The sequence below is a fragment of the Hydractinia symbiolongicarpus genome, chromosome 9 (assembly GCF_029227915.1).
Source record: "Hydractinia symbiolongicarpus strain clone_291-10 chromosome 9, HSymV2.1, whole genome shotgun sequence".
Classification (NCBI taxonomy): domain Eukaryota; kingdom Metazoa; phylum Cnidaria; class Hydrozoa; order Anthoathecata; family Hydractiniidae; genus Hydractinia; species Hydractinia symbiolongicarpus.
In genome coordinates, this window is record NC_079883.1 from 22,603,861 (window position 1) to 22,618,269 (window position 14,409).

Here is a 14,409-nt window from a genome sequence, read left to right on the forward strand (position 1 = left end):
TAAACTAGCACATCTGTGGAAGGTTAATCAGCTTTTATATGAATATTGCCTTGTGTCTTGTAAGATTAAAAATTTTTATTGTTAAAAACCAAAGGGTTTTACTTGGAAGAAATTATCAAACATTACGAAAAATGGTGAGATTTCTAATAAGTTTCTACTGCTTATAATTCTGTGTTAGATTTGTTTATTATTTAGAAGATGGAAATGTATAAATATAGTAAACAATAATGTGGAGCTGGCCTTATTTAAAACGTTATGGACACGATTTCTACTATAGAAAATTCCAATGTACTTATTGATTTTTCCTCTTCGCGACTGACCATACAAGAAGATGATGTTGATATGCTTAATATCACAGAAAATGTAAATGCAAATGGAATTGAACAACTGTCTAGAGAGGAACAAGAATCTGTTAAAAAATTCAACGATTTCAGAGCAGGGCAGGAATATGTAAGTATTCACCCAGATTTCTATTTTTTTGACTAGGAATTTCCGCAGTTAATTGGGGGTGTGTATAATAGACTGTTCACGTAAAATCTAAAGTGCAATTTTTCTTTAATCCACATATTTATATAATTTATATAATTTGTTTACTGTGCATAATTTTTCAAAAATGAAAAAAATCACAGTCGTAGTCAAAGGGTTTTTTATTCTAAACCAACTGGTAGCCTTGTGGCAGAGCGTTTGCTTCCAGTGTGGAAGGTCTTGTGTGACAGTTCTTAGAGTATAAATAAAACCAATGAGGAAATTTACAAATCATGCGATGTCAGTATCGGCACATGTTGTTACAGTGACAAGGCTAGGCGTAATTTAGCAGATTTACTTAATCTACAGTAGAATATGTAATATCCAGGCTGTAAATCTGTGAAAATGGTTAGAATGCTACATATAGCTTTATAAAAAAATCTTTAGAAAAGTGATGTCACAAAATAATTGATCAAAAATTTTAGATTTTAGGATTAGTTTAAGTTAATGGAATATGAAGAAAACGTATGATTTATGCTTGTAGGTTAACTACTTGTATTTTAAATAGTGAATTAGATAATCAAGTTTATTTTAAAGGTGTTGTTGCTGGCCAGCACTTATATTAATGAAGCTGCCAAGGGGAGAAATGGATACTTCATACCGGAACCTAAGCCACTAAGGTTTGTAAACTATCACAATCGTAATTTCATTTCGTAAATATTTTGTTACTGTGAGTCTCAGGGGCGTAGCCAGAAAAAAATTAACTCTAGTCGAACCGCAAGGTCAACATCGCAGCGCAGGTACGATAATAACCAACTGGGGGTTTGGGGGCGTTGTGAGGTACAGGGCGAGTCCTAGAAGCCAACGCCTTTTTACGCCCTTTAAGCACTGAAACGCCATAAAACCGACTCTCTGACATACGCGATAGACATTAAGTATTAATCGAATTGATCGAAAAAGGGGAATAAATGACAACATAAAATACATTAAAACCTTTATCATCAAGGGTGTAATTAAACCAACAATAAGACAACACAACACCATCATAATGTTTTTTTATAGATTGAAAGTTATTAAAGCAATAATTAAAATGTTCATTTTTCTTTCTTCATATTTAGCACCAAAATAAAGTTTTCTGCAGATTGGAGGTCATTAAAAAATATAATGAAATGGAACCATGGACAAAACGCCTTCATACAAATCATTGAAAACCCTCGCGTTAATAATACGTTCCACACATCGTGTTACAAACATTAAAATTATGGGCATAGTTGGGATTATTAGTTAAGTAAAGGAACATTTTTGCATAAAAATTTTAACCTACTTTTGGAAAATTTGTAAAAATATGTTACGTTTGATTCGATTCATCATGTTTCAGAAATAATGTACAAAGCATGAATTACAGACAACTAAATTTAAGCAATGAGAAGAACAAGGATATGTATACAGCTAATCTGTTTTGCTTTAAAATGTTAGCATGACAACTATTAATTTTAACAGATACATTGCCAGCATTGCCATAACATTGACCTTATCAATTCTGTATATATATCAAGAGAAAGTTCATAAGGTTTTTGAAATGACCTTTGTAAAAAATGAACCCGAGAGCCTTCACTACAATGAATAAACCTTTAGACGTCCTCTTGGAAGTTACAATGGGAAGAATAATCGTGATCACTGAGGTGTTGAGCTTGTTGTAGTGAGTGCCTACATTATATTTCCCAATACTGTTAAAAAAACCTTAAGGGAATGAATCTGCCAATGCTCTACAAGAAAAAATTGTTTAGGTTTAATAGGTTTCGATTTAGAAATCCCTTTGACGAAAAAGATTAAAAGTTAAAGGTTTGCTTTTTACAAATAGAAGAAGTCTCGTCATTAGTGCTACAAGTACCACATTGATTAACTAACGTTTGGGTTAATACAAAAGGAACAACTTCGAGATGATACACACGTTTCCTTTTCCTTTTCTTTTTCTTTGTTATCATAAAGCATGACAACCTAGCTTAAAATATTGAGCAGAACGCTTTAACATAGCTTTACTCAAACTTAAAGAAACTGAAGGGATTAGGTTTAAATTGCCCAGAATGTTTGTTATTATCGCAAGATACTGGTTGTAAATTTTTATTTGAAGGCAGATGAGGAAAAATCTTCTGATTTAAAACCGTCTTGAGTCATAGCTGACAGGATAAAAAGTTAAAATATTTCTCTTAAACTGTTATAAAGCCCTATAAGAATAGCTTTATTCTGTATAGCTACAAGATCTGGTGTCTCCACAGAGTTACAGAAGAGGATGAATAGTTAGCTAACTAAAAACTTGAAAGTGCTTTCTACACAGGAAAACAAAGCTGAATATTTTCATTGTACAGATACAAAAATTGGATGGTTCGAGTATAGGGAATTTTCATGAAGCTCTATACAAGTTAAGCTAAATACGGATCCACATTTGACAGCAACATCATGCTTTCTTCACCTTCACAACTTTCTTGTGACTTTCTTGGGTATGTTCTATAGCCATATATGGAGCAAATTTTTAACCTCTCTGCGAAATTTACTAGCCAATAGGATGCGTCCAAAATGATCATAAATGGAAGACCCAAGACCGTACATAGGCATAATTTTCGCAGGTAATCCTGCGGAAAAGACTACCTGCGAAACAAAGTAGAGATTCAACACCCCAGCCTGGAAAACAAAGTGGATACTGCTAAATCCTGTGAAAACGACATGCAAAGCGCAAAGCTTGTGTGCGCCACCCGGAAAAAGATTTGTGCCGGATGCACAATTGGTGCGCTCATCCATGTGTTGGCGGGGGCGGTGGAAAAACGACGTGTTAAAAATGAAAAAAGTAGTTCAGTCAATCGCAGAGCCTGACTGCCGCTCGCTACGCCCCTGAGTCTTTTTTTGGTGATTAGAAATAAAAGAAATAGCAGCATAAAAAATTATGATGGTATAGTTCTGTCTGCAGGTTTCTATTATTATATTGTGAATGTGGTGATAATATACTTTGTGAACTCACTTATTGTTTTTGTTTGACAAAAAAAAATAGAGAATTTTAGGTACATTTGCCAATTAAAAAAACTGAAAAGAAAGGAGCAGTCTGTAGGATAGAGAGGCATTAAACTTCATTTTAATGTTGGCAGTGAACGTCATTTATGAGATTGATATTTTTCTTAACAGTATAAAAAATTGTGGATCCTGACTTTCTGTCTCTGGTAATGCTTTTCAGTGTTTAAGGACAAAAAGTTGATGTATTTCGATACCCAACGTTTTATAACATTTTTTTCATTGATCAAGATTGTAAGAGACCAGTATAATGCTCATAAATGTCCTTCTTTGTTTTTTAATTTTAAATGCAACTGGAAAAGCTTTTTTTTAAGGATGTATTACTGGTACAATCATAAAGGCGTTCGTTTAGCTTTATTTCTCGTCATATGGATTAATTTATCATTGGCTTTCTTTGAGGAGCCTGCTGTTGATGGAGTTGCACTACCATATTGGGTACGTTCATTTAACTTGTCTGACCCTGCTGTTAGTTGAACTGAATCTGTGTTTTTTTAACAAGCTTTGGAAAGCAATATTTTTATGAATTTTTTTTGCAAGTTTCATTTCTTCTAGATAACAATGATGATTGAATTGGTGTGTGTATTTGGTTATTTTCTAAGACTGATACATGGCTGGAAGTTCATGCCATTAAAAAGACATTGGAAAGACAGGAAGAATATAATTGTGTTAGCTTGTATTATAGTAAGTAATTGAAGGATTTTTATGTCGTGTTTTAAAATGTTTACAAAGACGTTTGGTTTTCACTGCAGAGCAAAACACAACGGTATAACACGACTACAATTGGAAATCTTCCTATTAGGATTTTTACTAAGCTTTTTACACTTCTTTATGAATTAGTTTAATCGATTTTGCGTTTGACTTTCAGTGATTTTTGTTTTTTTTATAATAAAATTTCCAACAAGGAGCGGAAAAGATGACGAAAGCATAAAAGGGTAGTTTGTATAAGTATATGTTAAACATTGTATATTAAAGCTTGAAGGATTGCAGTTAGTGATTTAAATAATAATTTGATGTTGAAACTGTGTTTAGTTTTAATGCAAGGTCGGTAATTAGTTGGTAAAACTTACGAAATATGAATAAATTTTTTTTGTAGAATTTCTGTTACTTTGTTTTAAAAGTTTTATTTTCAACAGTATGATATTGCAAATTTTGCCGTATGTCAATGACATCAAAAAAAAATTTGGAGAAGATTGTGATGTTCTGTTTTTGACAAAAAAATACACAGCACACAGTAAACAAACAGAAAATTCTAAACATGGTAACAACACCCAGAATTTTAATTCTTTGACACCACGCACTGATGTTGTTCGTGATGTTGTGAAATGAAAATTAGTCAATATAAAATGTCGAATCTAGCAGAATAAGAGATTGAATGCAAAAATAGAAAAATAAAAAAAATGAAATGAATAAAAACTTGATTAAATCATCCAGAAATTTGAGCACGCCAACTGTACACTGATAATCAAATTTATATCTGAATATGTGAATGTGATACATAAGTACTGTTTTTAAGAAGAATCTTATTCTTCTTATAGTTGACTTTATTTGATATGGGAATTTGTGTAGTGCTGAAGCAAGTGGGTATTGAGAAGTATGCGATTCGCTGGACTAGAGTGTTACGACCCGCATTTATGGTGAACTTCAGTGAAACAAGACAGGTAAGAATGCCCCTTCACATTCATGTGAAAATTATTACTATATTCCGTTGAGAAAACTGATGTAATCTGAACACCATAGCAACAAACTCTTGATAATCGTGGTTGTCATGGTAATACCGGTGAAGAATTCTTTCAGGCGTACATGGCAGCCAAACTGACATGTGATAGCATGTACCATTATTAAAAGAGTTTTGTTCACTTTTTATTTCAAGTTCTCATCAGCAGCATCTATATGAGTAGTAATCAATCATTCATTTTTTTATTTTTTTCGTTTTATCAACGCAGGTTCGTCGTACAATTAGAAACATTCGGCGAATTATACCTGAGATATCCAGTGTGCTCGTGTTGTTCCTTCTTGTGATTGGTTTATATTCTCTTCTTGGTTTGACGTTGTTTGAAAATAGGTATGAAATTCGGTATAGAAGACTACCAGATTACCTGAGATTTTTTCTGCAGTCATTAGCTTTCTGAGCGTTTTCAAAAAAAGGAAAATATTTTGAGGTGTCATTTGATTCTGGTAAAACTCACTGTATGAGTAAGGAATCCAGATGTGTAATTTTAAGAGGAATTATTGCAATTTTTTGTTTTATTTCACCAAGTTTAAAAAGTCATTTAATTGAAGTATATATTTATAAGATGTGTTGTCATTTCCTTTGGACAGGATGATGGAAATTTATTAATACTTTTTCTCTGAAAGGACAGTGTTTTCATTTAAATTTAAATGGGTCAGCTTACGAGGTCACAGCGTCTTCCAGTACAGCTTGCCTGTACACATGTATGGAAGCTTAGAATTGTTATGATAAACCGTATGACCTAAGAAAATGATCAGAAGTAGATGTAATATATATATAGGTCTTGTATTAACGCACCTGACCACCCATAAGGCTTATATATCAAAATTTTATGCATTCATCGATATTTTAAACTGTTTTTAAGTGTATGCCGATAAAAATTTGTTTTTATTTATAGAAATCTGCAAGACATATTTGGTAAACCGTATTTTACAAATTATTGGGATATATACTTTAATTTGTATGTGTTGACGACAACGGCTAATAATCCTGATATTATGTAAGTGACAGGATGGTTTTGTTGGTTTGAATAAAAAAATACACAAGTTGTGTGAAGTGAAACAAGTGAAACGTTGTTAAACGATTTTGGAGCCAAAAATTTGATAAAAATGGCAGGTTCTCCAGAAACGCCCATTTTGTTTGTGTTTTCCTAAAGTATCCGGACGTCTCATGATTAGCAAGACTTAAGAATACGCAATAGTTCATGGACACCGAACAAATTGTTTTATGTTGTTATTCTTAGTAGGGCTACTGAAAGTGTTGCTATGATAGAGAATCTATTAAAGTGTTTGCGAATCCATGCAGCATAATAGTTAATTGAAGCAGCTGTTTATTCTGTGTTTATATAGTATTTTTGTTTTTAGGATTCCAGCTTATAATCGGAACAATTGGTTTTCTCTGTTTTTTATCGTCTTCACAATCATTTGCATGTATATCTTTGTCAGTATTTTCTTAGCTGTTGTTTATAAGAACTACCGAACACATTTAAAGGTACTAGCATTATTAATAGATTGTGAAGAATTTGTTATTTTGCTTTACATTTGATGTATGTTATATTATCAGAGCTTCCATTGGTACTAATTTTCCTAAAATTTTATATTTCCGCCAAAAAATTAACCTTTTTTTCTAAATTTTAACTGTTTATATGCCACTATTTTGAAACTTTTTATCAATTGATATTTTCATGTGTACGAATATGTTCAGTGGTGTTTTGATTGCATATGTTGCATGTATCCTTAGTTCTCTTTGGCCTTGATTGGTTCACAAATGTACGATATAATGAGAATTATGTCCATCGTATTTTTATAATGTTCAGTAGTGTATTGATGAATGAACTTGTAATTGCTAGACGCATCGATAGAATATTAGAAATTATTCCCAATTTTCCTACATTTCAACGAATTTTTTTCCCTTATTTTTTTTTCATTTTTTATTGAAAAAATCTTACCTAATTTTCTAATTATATTCAAGAATTTTTTTATGGAAGCCCTGCATTATATACCGTTTTTGTGAAATTTGTTTTTTTAGTAAAATAAATTCTTTTCCAAACATTTTAAGTCAATGTTGATCATTATTGTTGTGTTGCAATACGGATCGCACCAACAGAAATTGATACCAATGAAGAATGATTTCCTTCTGTTTTGTTTGAGAGGTTTTCTTTTTTTTACATCAGGTCCAAATTTTATTGCTGTCATGTAATGTTGTTTAGAATGAAGTAAAGACGTCTGTGTATAGAAAGAGAAGAAACATGAAGTTAGCTTTCGACTGCTTGAAAACAAAACAAGATGGTAGATGGGTTGTGAGTTTTCAGAAGTGGAAACAACTTATCCATTTTATGAAACCGAAAATGAATCCGATTCAGGTGGTATTGTTCTGGAGAGTTCTTGATGAAAAGGAAGAACAAGCTATCAGTGAGTCTCTATCTTTTTTCTGTAAAGTGGAAAGGGAATTTAACAAAGGGCTAGAAAGCGTTTAACAATGGCACGATTTCATTTCTTTTATTGATTCTTAAGGGCAGGCTCTTTTTGGAATTTTTAGTTGGCTGATGAGTTTCTAATTGTGCTTGTTTATCAGCCTTTTTCTACCTTGTATTCCATACACCATAACATCTGATGTTATTTTCATGTACTTCTATTTTAGATTTTAAAAGTTTCGTTCATTTATGTGATTTACTACACGTGAAAATGGACACGAGTAGCAGCAAAGGACATATCTTCTTGAGAATGTGTCCGTCTATCTACATGTCGAAAATAAGCAAGTTTATACGAAGGTGTGTCCAACATAGGTACGTAGAGTACTAATTAAAACTAAACTTATGACGACCTTTGGAGAGAGTTTACATTCGTAGAGGATGCAACAAAAATTGGCACATGCGGTGTAGATTTTTTAATTCTCAGAGCAGCATACTCGATAATTGGCGCATGTTTTTTTATTTTATCAATGTTTTTTATTATCACTGTTTATGTCTTTCTCATCGTAGGTTTTTTGTTTATTTCTTCGATGTTGTTATCTTCGCGAATGCTGTATGTATTGGCTTGAGTGAAGATAGAAGTGAAACCGCATTCATTACGCTATTCAATGTGGAAATTGTGCTGAAATTATACACAAGCGGGCCGAGAAAATTTGTGTCGAAATTCTGGAACGTGTAGGTTCAATTTTTTTGTGTTTTTACGAATTTTTTAAAAGTTTTTATTTAGTATGGATAGCAACACGATCCGCAGATTCCCATTCATACAAAAATCTTTATAGTCAAATGTCGACAATGGGCGTGTTTAAGGAATAGGAGAAACCGCGATGATTTAGTTTTGCGGATTGGCCTATTTCTTCAATTTTTTTCATCTGGCATCAGATTTGTGTAGAACTCTAATTGACTCGAGAATTAATTGATTTTCCATGTTTTGTAAACACTGCAACAAAACAATGTGGGATGTCCCTATATCATTTCCTTCCATTCGGTTTCGGAGGTAAAAAAAATTATTCAGTGGTTTATTTTTTCGGAACTTATTTTTCCTTTAATTTGCAAAATATCGCGTGAGTTTGGTTCTAATGACCTAGTTTCAGATGGGGAAGTTGCTATAGTCATTCGATAAAACCTGTAACGCAATTTTCACTTTGCAGCCATACTAAAACCCCCTTTTTATCTATTTTATATTCTAGTATGGATACGATTGTCATTGGGTCCGCAAGTTTACTGTACATTCTAGAAGCTCTCTTTCAAGTTTGTAAGTTCTGCAAATTAACATCGTCGTAGGGTGTTTGTCGGTTACCGTACTAATGTCGACCTTCCAACATGGCAGACTAAGTTGGGTGTGTTATTTGTGTTGTTCTGTTCTTTTCATAGCACGATTCATTTATTCTGTTTTTCTTTTAGTACGATATAGTCAAGTAATTTTGGATTTTCTTCTCATACTTCGTGTACTACGTCTCTTTAAAATCATCGGTAACATTGAAAGGTATGAAAAAATTTTCTCAAATATTATTGGTATCAAAAACTTTCCACAATTTTTTTTTTTTACCTTAATGGAACAAATATTCGCGTGAACAATTTCGCGATTTTTGATAATATCCGCAATTTTTTTTTAAAATCAACTGGTCGCAAAGTTAAATAACCGCGAGAATTCTTACCCCTAAGGTATTTTTTTCCAGGGTGTCTGCGAATCTTATAAATCTTGAACATTTTCTAGAGAAAAGAAATAAAAACATCTCTCTAAAGCGGACATCTCTTCAAAGCGGTATAAATAAAAACCTTGAAACTGTGATTGGCATTACTGTCTAGTTATGAAACATTGCATCGTAGTAGGATGATGTGTTTGCACTTTCTTAAAATAATTAACTTTTCATAGATTTAAATGTTCAGTATTGTTATTTTTGGATATTTTTGAGTTAGCTTAATATATGTAGGTATTTTTCTTGTGTCTGTATGCTTCGGAAACTTAAAATCCAAAGAACATCCACGAAATGGCGAAAAGAAACCTTGAAATTGTTAAAAAAAATTGCATACAACCTGTTTTTTGTGTACTGTTTTTGTGGTTTTTATCTCAATTGCTCATGTTATACGACACGGCGATCAAGTTTCACAGACATTTTTAGACTTTTACCTTGCAAATAATAAGTATAAACTCGCTTTCACAAAATGGTTTCAAGGTCGCAGCATCTCATGACAAAGTTGCTTATTTGTTTTTTTATTATCAATATTATTTGTATCCATTTTTAGGTTTCAAGTGATTATTAATACCATTTTACAGATTGGACCAGCTATTGTAACATACGGCGGAATAATGTTTGTAAGATCAATTTGATGTTCGTTTGTTTTGTGGCGTAATCTCATGTTTTATTTTTTAAATCGTTTCGTTGAAACTTGACCTGCATTCAAATTTTTACAAAAATTCACTTTGTTTTGCATCTGGGTGGAGATACACACGTCTGTTAAAAATAATGATTTTTTTGATTGAATACTGGCCAAGTTTTCACAAATATTGCTCTTTATCTGTTCTAGGTATTATATTACATTTACGCCATTTTTGGTATGGAACTGTTCCAAGGACATATTAAGGATTATGCGACATCAAATTTGAGCAATCTCACAGAACTGCAGCTTTTATGCGGGAATAAACTTCTAAATGGTTCAGAATACGTTCGGTTGTACTACTGTGAGAAGAATTTCAACAACATCGTCAAATCGTATATGATTTTGTTCGATTTAACAGTCGTCAATCAATGGCATGGTATCTTTTCGAAGTGTTCCAGTTTGTTTACTTTTCCAGTTTTGTCTGTGTTGAGGACCTTTACTCCGTAATAGTTTTAGTGGGGAAAAAATGTTCCTATTGGAAAGTTGATGCACTTTTGTACAATCTTGCATACCCAACTACTTTTGTAGAAAAGCAAAACTAATTACAAAAGGGTAACTATAGCGACAATGAACAAAACCTTCATCGAGCTAACACTAGCAGAACAAAAATTTATCCACTTTGAAGAGATGTCCGCTTTAGAGAGATGTTCGCTTTAGAGAGATGTCCGCTTTAGAGAGATGTTTGCGTTAGAAATATGTTCGCTTAAAGGGACTATCGCATAAGATAAACCAACCCGACAAAACGAGCTTTTATTTCTACTTTTTGTGCATGATTTCTGTACATTAATAACAAGAATATCAAGGAACAAAATTTTATCAACAGATATTTTTTGTTTTCTAAACTTATTGATAAAAATAATAGTTTTTTAGTCCGGGCTGAGAAGATTCATGTGATGATGATTTTAGCCCGTCTAACCGGGGGCTCATGTGATAAGCTCCTTAGAGAGATTTCCGCTAAAGCATGCCTCATTGTAACTTTAATTTATACCTCCAGACTTTATTTTATTTTCATCCTTAACTATACTTCAGTACTGACGGATGGTTATGTTCGTGTAACAAGCAAAGCTGCTCGTTTGTACTTCTTCTCGTTTCACATGGTGTGCGTTATTGTTGTGCTCAAGTGAGTTTAAATCTAATGTAAATCTAGCTTTATGTTTCACGCATCACTTGCCCTTAGGAGTGGTTTTTGCTGAAAAAAGGCTTTTTAATGCACTTTATTCCCCGGTGTTTGATATTTGAATACAAGTTTTGCTAACCAGCGGAAAAAACATTTATTTAAAAATTTTCTTATGGAAGCGATGATTTACTTAAAACAAAATGATGTGTGAAATGGCTTATGAAACTAACTAATTCCACTGAAAAAAATTGTTTAACTGATTGGTTGCACGAATTATCATTCAAAGTGAGTTAAATCTAGTAAGGTAAACAAACTTGTTGGACAAATTGTTCCCACTAGCATACTTAAACCCACTATTTTAACGAACGGTCATTACGGTTAACTCGACTTAACGAGTGTAATTGGCAATGAAAAGGGCATGTGAGTTGCATGCTTTAAATTTTAGGTTTGTCTGGACAGAAAACAAAAGAAATTTAATAACTCACATTTATCTAGTTTTTTGATTTCGTATTCTCGAGTAAAAAGTTCAAGTGATCCGGAAAAATTAGTCTCAAAGGGACCGAAAAATGGGTTGAGTTAACAAATTTTCGAGTTATCAGGTTACGGGAGTTACTGTATAAAAAAAATTTAGTAAATTGATTTTCCCAAATAATTAATTTTCCTAAATAATTAAGTTGTTTTTTGCGCATTGTTTTTAGCATATTTGTAGCTTTCATCTTGGAAGCATTCATGTTGCAGTTTTCATTGTCAAAAGGTAAATTCGAAGCAGCTTTTGAAAGAAAAATAGAAGAAAAAGGGCGAGCTTCTTCAAACACGTAAGTTGTTGTGCATTTACAACAGGGGGGACTGTACTGGGACCATCGCATGTTTATTTGCTGTTGTTGTGTTTTTTATAGACTCCCCTCTTTTTTATATTGTTTTATGTGGTTTTTAACGAAGGTTAGGCAACAACGTGTGGTTGAAAGTTTATTTGACAAGATTTGAAAAGTCAAAAACGCTAGAGGGTGAAAACATGAGGTTTTTATATGCTGGTGAAAAATTTAGCACTTGTAAATGTGTGACAATTTGTCTTTCTAGTGGAAATGATCTATCGGCGCTTCCCGGTCCAAGTGGGAGCCTACAACGCTTAGATGTCAACTTTGCTATCGATGAGTACATGTCAGACACAGGGGTTACATTTAAGTTGCGTAAAAATCGCACGAAAAATGCCGAGTTGTTACTACAGCAGATGTTTGAGGATGAACTCGATGAAAAGGAGCTTGGGGCTGAATTTGATGACAATGAAGAAGAACTTGAAGAATTGGTAGAAAATGAAGAAAGAATTGCATCGCCTAGGAAATTAACTTTACAAACAGTGGATTTAGTATGAAAATATTGTTTTCTTTATTTTCTTGTGTTCATATATTTTTAGTATTACCCTTTTTTTACTTTTTACGGTGTATTTTCTACTCCTTGTTCTTCTTAATGTTTTTATTAGTATGAATACTGTAAGAAGAAAAAAGTAACTTTTTCATGACAAACACCACTTTTTTTTTCTTCCTTTTTTGAACTATTCTGGAACATAAGTTTTTCTGTGATAATAAAGCAGGAACAGAAAAGAGCTATACGCCTACAAATAGGTATGTTTTTGAAGTCTATTTTACATTTGAATTGACACATGATCTATTTATAATACTTATTGAACTGCTTGGCTCGACACGAATTTGAGAAGACGGTTATTTCGAAGTATCGTCCCCAAAGCTCTTTGAGATAAAGTAAACTTTGAAAGTATCCGTGGAGGAAAGAAATCTCAGGCGTCTACTTTTTTTTGTTACTTTATCCAAAACATTTTATCTTCGTTGTGCGGGTTTAATCTGTGACAGATAAAACACGTGCATACTACAAAAAAAACCTTTTTCGTTCCTCCAAAATGCGTCTCAAAGAACCTTAGGGACAGAAATGGGTTATGCAAACAGTTACAAGACGAATAGTTGATTTTATCTGACATGTGATTATAAAACGGTATTGAGGAGTGTACAAATTTTTATTGGGTGCTTATATCTTACATGTAAATATATAGATTATGGATAATTATAAATAATTATAACCTAGGAAATTTTTTTCGCGAAAATTCAATTTTAGAAATTGTACATTCCGCGGACATTTAATTTGGCGGATGCAGGATTTAAACTGCATCCGCTAAATTAAAAATTCTGCATGAAACAGCCAATTTTTCATTTGAATCGAAATGCTGTTGTGGATCGGACTTCATCAAATTTCGTGCAAAATTGTTTTAATTCGTTACTTTTTACGAAAATTTTTTCTTTAAGGTAGTTTTGTTCGTCAGTTGAAAGTTAAAGACTATGTTACACTTGTCCGAAATATTCTTTCAAAACTATTTTTGATTAAGTGTACAAGTGTAAAGTGGCCTTCCTAATCTGCTTCAATAACAGGTTAACTTTTTTGTTGGTTTTTCACATTTTTTTATAATTATTTTTTATGGTTATCGGTTATATTATATCATTTTTAATAAAAATGTATTAAAAAGGAAAGAAAAATCAAACTAATATACGCGATTATGAATTTAAACTGGAGACTTTTTATTGTTAAATTCTAAGGGTTTATGTAATGGTTAAGTAGATATGTGCCATTTTTGACCCCTTCTTGTTCGCTCAAGTACTTGAGACTTTATCCCTCCCCATATATACAAAAATAAACAATGCTACTGTAAGAAAACTTGATTGCATTCCCTAATAAATGCCAAAGGAACGAAAAATCACTCCTTGCATCGCTTGCAAAGCAAAGAATCAGAAAAGAAAAACATTTTCAGGAAGTCATTTTTTTTTACGCATCTAACCGTCATTACAACGCACTAGTATCGCATGACCGTAAACAGTCAATCAGAAAAGAAAAAATGTGTTTAGAAAGCTAACGTACACAAAACAAAAGACCCGCTCCCCTTCCTTCTTCTTTGATCGTATTACATAACCGTCTCCCTTTTTAAATGCCTCCCAAGTATTTTATTCATGCAATTTAAGATTTTTAGAAGTTTACAGATCAGCGAAATTAGGACCTATTAAGTTGAATCTAAATTCCAACGTGCCGATTGCTTCTCACGTCAGTATGATCATCTTTTCAAACTTACATCACGCCCCCGAGTGCTAATAAACTTCGAACTCTGTTACCGCGCACGTGGAAAAAGTTGATCTT

At 32.7% G+C, this 14,409-nt stretch overlaps 1 protein-coding gene across 1 annotated transcript; it reads left to right on the forward strand.

The window, feature by feature from the left end:
• The first annotated feature begins 167 nt into the window (after positions 1–167).
• On the forward strand, positions 168–13,859 carry LOC130656787 (two pore calcium channel protein 1-like). Its single transcript, XM_057459709.1, has 18 exons — positions 168–450; positions 1,063–1,145; positions 3,840–3,960; positions 4,078–4,206; positions 5,061–5,183; positions 5,469–5,587; positions 6,153–6,254; positions 6,619–6,745; positions 7,464–7,665; positions 7,895–8,039; positions 8,235–8,399; positions 8,912–8,976; positions 9,126–9,207; positions 9,969–10,038; positions 10,251–10,479; positions 11,133–11,223; positions 11,919–12,035; positions 12,298–13,859. The coding sequence occupies exons 1-18, from the start codon at positions 256–258 to the stop codon at positions 12,587–12,589; spliced, it is 2,457 nt and encodes an 818-aa protein (XP_057315692.1). The 5' UTR covers positions 168–255; the 3' UTR covers positions 12,590–13,859.
• The last annotated feature ends 550 nt before the right edge of the window (positions 13,860–14,409 follow it).